At 33.9% G+C, this 8361-nt stretch overlaps 1 protein-coding gene across 1 annotated transcript; it reads right to left on the minus strand.

Moving 5' to 3' along the window:
- Nucleotides 1-276: 276 nt before the first annotated feature.
- Nucleotides 277-6596, minus strand: LOC107863707. Its single transcript, XM_016709786.2, has 2 exons — nt 6026-6596; nt 277-2563 (listed from the first exon to the last, which is right to left on the minus strand). The coding sequence occupies exons 1-2, from the start codon at nt 6459-6461 to the stop codon at nt 2496-2498; spliced, it is 504 nt and encodes a 167-aa protein (XP_016565272.1). The 5' UTR covers nt 6462-6596; the 3' UTR covers nt 277-2495.
- Between the last annotated feature and the right edge of the window lie 1765 nt (nt 6597-8361).

Consider the following 8361-nt stretch of genomic DNA (forward strand, 5'->3'; position numbering starts at 1 on the left):
ACGCGTTAAGCAAATTTAGGTCGTTAATTTTTATATTAAAATTGATTTAGATATTTAATCAACAAATAATTCACTCTAAAAATATTACGTAATCTTTTTCTCTAAACTAATCTTTCATTATTCAGTCTTTTCATTTTTATATGCACATTCTCATGTATTTTTGTTTATCTTAATACACTCTTTATACACATGCATATTTTTTATGATAATATAATCAATTTACACATTCTTTATATGTATTGTCTATATCATTTTAATACACATTTTATATTATGTTTTTTTTTTGACACTAATTATTTTTTACTATAAGCAAATATGTACAAAGCATAGGAGGCCTGTCTCCATGTACCTACTTATTATGGGACACTCTCCATATTATGGAACAAGTAGGATTTCTAATAAGCTCTCAAAAAGGCATCTAAAGATGCTCTCCTCAACATCGAGAGGGATCATCAAGGTACATCAATAGTGTAGTTCCTATACAAGTTTCTATCCATATAAAATGAGTTCTTACAATATTTTTTTCGAAAAGAGGGATAATTCATTCTAACCATGTTCAAGGCTCCTCTAACATTTCGGGGTAATTGTCGAAAGTCGTAGATCCATTGAATATCAGTGAATTGCATTCCCCAGTTGGCTAGACCATCAGCTACCTTTTTACCTTCCCTGAAACAATGGGAAATATGCCACCTTTCCACTTGATCTAGTAAATTTTTTTATCCTTGTTAGAGAGCTCCATATGGTCTAGGGTGGCTTACTCGAATTGTTAATCCACTCTACTAACAATTTCGAGTCCAATTCCACTTCTAATTGTCTAAATCCTTTTGTTACACACCATTTTAGACCAATCTCTAGAGATAAAGCTTCAACTATGTTATTAGTTTGGATACCAAAAGATTTTCCATAAGCCATCTTCGTGAAGCCATTTTCATCTCGGATGACACCTCCTCCTCCACTTTGACCAGGATTTCCTTTAGTACACTCATCTGAATTTAACTTCAATGCACCAGTTTTAGGGCATGACCATCTCACTGGAATATGTTCAATGTGATCCTTGGTATTCTCCATGATCGTGTAAAACAATTCCCATTGCATAAATGGGTTTATGTTCTTGAATTACTTATGAGTTATAATAAGAGTTTGCTTGTTGATATGGTGCCTGATATGTGTAGTATTCATTTTGACATCTTCAAATCTGCTTTTGCATCTCGACTTCCAAATTTTCCAAGTAATAATTCCAGGAAGAATATGATAGATGAATTTTTGCACTGGGTTCTTTCCAAAAGTTAGCCACCAAGATATAATTTGATGTTTGGAGCTATTCTGCCCCTCATTGATTCCAAACAACCTGCAATAATATCTCCAAATATCTTGAGCAATATTTCCTTTGTGGAATAGATGCTCAACATCTTCCTGCTCAAAGTTAGTATACCAAAAACATCTAGATGGAAGATGAACTTTAAATTTAATTAAATTTAAATCAACTGCAACCTTATTCCTTAATACTTTCCAGAGAAAAAAAGGAAATTATAAAAGAAATTTTTTTGTGCCAAATTATTTTGTTGAAGAAGTTTGAGTCTTTCTTGCTCCTGATAGTTTCGCAAGCTGATTTACTATGAAATCTTCCATCTGTATTAATAGTCCAGATTGGAAAATCTTCAAGATTAGAAGAGTTAATAGTAATCCCCTGAATGATGTTAACAATATTTATAGGAAGAGTCTGACCAATTTTGATGTGATTCCAAGTACCGTTTTGTATGTGATCTGACACTTTGATTCTAATTGATGTAGAAGCTTCAGCATAATCAGCTAATTTGCCAATTCAAGTCCAGTTGTCCCACTAAAAGCTTGAGTTACCTTTGTTGATTCTCCACTGAATAAGGTGATCAACTTTCTCTTTAATCTTCATCATTTTTCTCCAATTGTGGGAATGTTTATAACTCTATTTCCTGGCTACTCGGTGGATTCTTTTGGAATACTTGTTTCATGAATCTAGTCCATATGGAGTCTTTAGTTCTAAATTGCCACCACAACTTGACAACAAAACTTTCTGAAATATCGTGGATGGACCTGATACCAATACCCCCTCCTCTGTAGGAAAGCACATACTGTTCCAGAAAGCCCAATGATATTTTTGTTTTCCCTTTTTACTTCCCCAAAAAAATTAGCAAAAATACTATCCATCTGTTTAAGGATTGTCTCTATAGGCTGACAAACAGGCAAGAGGTGAACAGGTATCGCATTTAAAACATACTTAATAAGAATTATTTTACCTCCAGCTGATAGTTTATTATAGTGCCACGCTCCCACTCCTTTTATTATCTTGGAAGCCATGTCAGCAAAGTATTGATTCAATTTTTTTCCTGTAAACAATGGGCATCCCAAATAATAAATGAGGAATTCTTCCTTTTTCACTTGAAGCAAGTTTGCGACAATGTTGTTCCTGTTCTGAGAAATGTCCTTGTCCATAATGAAGCAACTTTTCTCTCTGTTTATCAATTGCCCTGAATTTTCTCATATGACCTGAGGGAATCAGTGATGAGTCTCAAGGTTTTAGATTTACCTGAACAAAAGATAATCAAGTCATCAGCATAAGCTAAATGATTAATCCTTGGTCCGTTGGGATCCATACTGAATCCATAAAACCTAGGATTATCATATAATTTATTAAGCATAATGTACAGTACTTCGACATCTATTATAAATAGAGAAGGGGATATTGGATCACCCTGTTTAACACCTCTATGAGATTTAAAAAATCTATGTCTTTTGCCATTTATAATGACTAAATACCAATTATTGGAGATAAGATTCCAAAATCATATAAATCCATCTTTCATCAAAACCCATTCTTCTCATAACAGAACAAATAAAGTGCTAAGAAATTCTATCATAAGCTTTATTCATATCAATTTTGAAAATCACATTTCCCCCTTTGTTCACTGTTTTAATCTCATGGATAATTTCTTGGGCAAGTAAAACATTTTCTCCAATTGATCTACCTTTAATAAAACCACTTTGATTAAGAGAGATGATATTTGGAAGGATCAAAGTCAACCTATTGTTTACAATTTTTGAAATTATTTTTTGAATAACATTGCTAAGACTAATAGGTCTAAAGTCTAAAAAAGTTTGGGGGATCTCCACCTTAGGAAGTAATACCAAACAAGAATTAGTAAAAAATCTAGGAAGTTGTTCATCATTAAAAACATTCTTAACTAATAAAACAATATCCAAACCAGTGATATCCCAAGTCTTTTGAAAAAAGAGACTAGTGAAACCATCAGGGCCTGCTGAGCTATTGGGATTGATCTCAAAGACAACACTTTTAATTTCATCCTCAGTAGGATCTTGAAGTAAAGATTGATTGTCTTCCTCACTGATGCATTTGTTGATGTTGTCCAGAATAGTCATATCAATGTTGTGGTCATCTTGAAAGAATAACTGCTAATAAAAATCAGCTGTTAATGTACCAATATTATTTTCACCTTTCAACCAATTCTCCCCCACTTTTATTTTATGAATTTGTAGAAATTTTCTTCTACCTTTCACAATAGTGTAAAAATATTTGGTATTCTCACCCCCTTCCAAATTCTTCAAGTTTGCTTTTTGCCTCCAGAAAGTATCCACATACTTGTGGTGAATAATCAACTCTACTTTGGATTCGTTCATGTTTATCCTATCTTGTTGATCCAACGAAGATATATACTTTTCTTCATAATATTTGACTCGATCTTCCATAAGTTGAGACTTTTCAAAGATATTGCCGACTTTGGTTTTAGACCAGTGAGTGAGAGCTTTGCTAGTTCTCTTTAATTTCTACTGAACTTGCCAAAATATGTTGCCATTATCATGAGATGTCCAACAACTTTTGACCACTTCATGAAATTCATCTAAATCAGTCCAAAAATTCAAAAATCAAAAGTATTTAATGTGAGTATCTTGATTGTTTCCAAGGGTAATAACGAGAGGGCAATGATCTGAACTGACTCTAGTCATATGTCAAACATTGCAAAAGGAAAAATAGTCATCCCATTTTTCATTACACACCATCCTATCCAACCTTTTCCATATTATCTCGTCCCTTTCTCTCATTGCACCAAGTAAAAGTGTTTCCAGTGTAGCCAATATCTCTCAAACCATAATCATGGAGACACTCTATAAATGGAATGATTTTGCTTAGCCTATATGGTTTGCCCCCCATCTTTTCTTTCTTAGATAAAATGTTGTTGAAGTCCCCGGTGACGGCCTAAGGAGCATTAATAGTAGTAGAAAACACCCTCATATATCTCCATAAATCTTCCCTCCCCGAAGCTTTGGATTTTGCATAAATAATAGAAATGAAAAAATATTTCTCTTTATCTTGAATTTTGCAAGTCACCATTTGGTTTTCACTAGAGTAGATAAAACACTCAATATTGTGTTTCCAAAAAATCCAGATCTTGTTACTACAATTGGTCTAACACCCTTTCATATCAAGAGATCGCCTATATAGTTCAATTTTTATTTCTTTGACGAAAGGTTCCTGGATCGCTACTAGACATATATCTTGGCAAGCTAACAGAAACTTTAATCTCTCAGTAGAGGCTTGGGACTTCATACCCCTAATGTTCTAATTAAGCATTCTGATCATTATTGGATTTTTTAGAAGGTTTTTGAGTATTTTCCTTTTGATTTTTGGTAGCATATGAACTCAGCTTAACCTTCCCATTTTTTTCCTGCAATTTACCGTGTGACATCATCTCGATTTTATCTTCTTTGGCAGATTCTTTGCTATATCGGTCTTTCTTCCTTATAATAGGAATTTCTTATTCTTCGTCTTCGTCTTCGTCTTTCTCTTTCTCCTCCTCTTCTTCCTCCTCGTCTGATGTATTTTCTTCCTCAGAAGAAGATGAGGTCATATCAGCCCATTTATCTCCCGATTCACCTTTCTCTTTGTCTGAATTAGTAGTTGCCTTTCTATGAGTTTGCTCATTTTTACTACTGTTGGCTTGATCAATTTCGGTTTCTTCCATTAGTTCGTCAATGCTATTTTGAGTAATAGCAGCAGTTTGTTTATCCATGAGTTCTTGGATTTTTGTTCCCCTCTTTCTGTCTGGCTTCCTTTTAGAATCTTTCGTTGTGACATTCTCCCATTCACCTCCAAATATGTCAACTGTTAATTTATTGGGGTTATTAATCATGATCATTTTCCCTTTAGCTTTTTCCATACTTTTAAATTGTGTCCCTTTTTTTTCTACCCTATCATTGTTGATCCGAACTTGTTCTTCACTATCTTTAGTATTGTTGTTGCTCCTATTTAATACCTCGTGAGCGAGAACCTTCTTAGTTTCCTGAGTTGCTCCTTGATCCTTCGATAAATTCAAACTTTCTTTTTCTGTTTCTACAATAGTCTTACTGTCCCTTTGAGCCTTATTGTTATTAGCTGTGGGGTGAGGTTTGTCAATACCAAATATAGCTCCGGTAGGAACATAGATTGTTCTTGGAGGTTCACTCTTCCCTCTTCTAGTTTTTCCCTGGACAGATTTTTGATTAGACTGTTTGTCCCTTCCTCTGATTTGTGTTTCTAACATTTCAGCTTGATTGTTCTTCCCCTCCTTCTTGTATTGCTGATTGCTTTGCTCCTTGTTTTGATGGTTTTTCTCCCCTTCTCAGTTATTATAAATATTGTTCTGTCCCTTTTTATTTTGGCTTTTCTCATGAGCTTTTTGTATCTTGAGTTCTCTTTTTTTTTCCAGGATCCGGCAATTGACGATATCATGACCGAGTTTTCTATAATGTTTACAAAATTTGGGAATGTTCTCGTATTCTATTTTTTGGGAAAATCCCTTAAGGGGAGCATTTTCATCCTCCATTCCAATCCACAGATTATGAACTAATGATTTCAATAGATCAATTTCAATGCGCATCTTAGCCATACTCGGTCTATTCATCGTTCTAGTGGCAACATCAAGATCTATGGGAACACCTACAACTACAGTAATTTGTTTGGCATAATGCCAAGTATGCATATGAAATAGCAAACCTGCCAGTAGAACCCAAACAGGTACAATCGGAATATCTTCCTCTGGCTTGAAATCCGGGGTCCATTTTTGAAGCCACACTTGAAATCCATCAATGTTGATGACTCTTTTGTACAGTAGTGTAGAGAAATCTTCATCGTTAGTAAATGTGAAGAATATATTGAAGTTATCATAAACCCCTATCTTCACCAATCCTTTTAAAGGAAATTTTTTAGAGAATCTGGATCTGATAGTGTCGATTTGGGGTTGTGATTTCATAAATCTACCCACTATAGTTCTTCTACATGGAGTTGCCATGACACCATAGTATTCTTTAGCTTTGAAAATCATTGCCGGCATTCCATTGTGGGTTGTTCTTGTCGCTATAACCAGCTCAGATTCCCTACGATTAATACTTAGATTGGGTGAATTGGTGAGAGTATGCATATGATGGAGCATCAGAGGATCTACTCTCCAAATTAGGTTGACTTATCTGATTGTAGGGTGTTGTAGTAATTGAACAAGATGGAGGAGGAGGCTCGCCGGTGGGTAACCCCATCGGAGATAAACATTAATTTTTTCTTCATTTATAATAAACCTAAATCTGGCCGAGAACCGTAAATTTCTGAAGGTTGACTAATCTCTTAATTTGAACCCTTACTTAGAATCTAATCTGACTTTGTGGATTAAAACACAAGTATTTAATGTTCATAAATAAAAAGGTTTTCCTATTTTTCATTAAAAATTAGGTGGTGATTCTGTACAAAATTAATTCTTTTTTGAGTTCATAATGTCGTGCTCATTTTGACCTTAGATAAAAATCGGATCTGACAATTTGCCGACTCTGCTGGGGATGTAAGGTTCTAACCATTACAGACTTAGGTAAATATTTATGTTTTTATACATTTTTATTTGTTTCATACTAATTGTTTTGATTTATCTCGTTTGTATGCCATAAATTATTGATTTTTTATTATTTTGTGTAGATTATTTATTTGTCTATTGCTTTATTAAGTTGTCATTTCGTTCATATATTTCTCCCATTTCAAAAAATTGACACTCACACACATTGTACACATGGATTGTACATTGTACTTTTCCAAAATTCTTTCAAATCACCTTACTTTAGAGAGTCGGCACATACGTGGGGTAAGCGGGAGTTTTACTGCCATGGGATCACGTGTCTTCTCATATAGGAAATGCAAGTCTGAGTTTACCCACTCTTAGTCAACATAGGATAGAACTTAAACAATACATTTTAGGTGCATGCATCGTTATTTAACTTTATGTACGAAGGGTTCACGACCCAAATGTCGCATTATCATATTCTTTCTACATATTTAAAGGATTATTATGTCTGTACATATTTGTTTGCTTTAAATTAATTATACTTTAGTGTGAAGGTGTAGTCTAACCTTTGTTTTGCATAATGGATCAGTTAAAAATCTTAGCAACATTACCACTAACTGCGTATAGGTTTGAACTACGTTTTGACCTGATTCTTGTCCTAACAAGAAACGTAGGCAACCCTGTATTAGGGTTCGGTCTCTTCACTGTTTTAGAATAATTTCTCCGATATTTAAAATTGGGGAAATATTTTGAAATAGTTCAAAATGCTCTCCAAATTCTTCAAAAGCACAATCAATAACTCCTAAATCCAAATCTTAATTACATTAGAGCCTAGCCGGCCTACTTTTAGAGCTTCACCTGATTTTCATGCAAGAATACATAGCTTCTTCTTTCGAATGTCATAGACCATTAAATTTATGACGTATCGATCCTCACTTTCAAAAAAAAGAATTTAATTTTTTTCAGTTATATTAAATCCTGCCAACTGCGGTGAAATAATAACATAATTTCTTCAATATCTGACTTTTTTAATCTTGTCATCATAATAAAGTTGTGTCAAAGCTCTCCACATGCTTTACATCCTTTCTTTAGATCATTGGATCAAAACAATTTTGATGCTAAAAACAGTTCTTTCTTGATTTCTTTCACATTATTTTCACTTTTTGCAATAATGTATGCCACATTCAATTTGTAAATTTGTCTGAACTGCACAGACCTGATTCTTATTTTTACAAGATATGTAGTAACCCTCATTTAGGTTCGGTCCCATTCTTTTAAAATAAATAATAAAATTTTGGCTTGGTTGATACCAATACAGTTAGGAGTGAGCATGAGAAAGAATAAAGTGGTATGATGTAAAGGACTGGTTTCATGGTAAACCATAGATTTTTTTGCTACCTTTTATCACACCTGAGTAACTCTTGAAAACAATTCTCTTGCATATATCTAAGACAAGAACGAATCCAACCTCATTGTTTCAAGTGCATTGTGTGGCGAGCTTTAGTGTAAT

The sequence above is a fragment of the Capsicum annuum genome, chromosome 3, assembly GCF_002878395.1.
Source record: "Capsicum annuum cultivar UCD-10X-F1 chromosome 3, UCD10Xv1.1, whole genome shotgun sequence".
Classification (NCBI taxonomy): domain Eukaryota; kingdom Viridiplantae; phylum Streptophyta; class Magnoliopsida; order Solanales; family Solanaceae; genus Capsicum; species Capsicum annuum.

Coding starts and splice junctions, on each gene's coding strand:
- LOC107863707 (XM_016709786.2), bottom strand. CDS start 6,461: ATGCTCCATCATATGCATACTCTCACCAATTCACCCAATCTAAGTATT. Junction 2,564..6,025: donor TGTTTGGGTTCTACTGGCAG/GTTTGCTATTTC, acceptor TCTTTTGTTCAG/GTAAATCTAAAACCTTGAGA.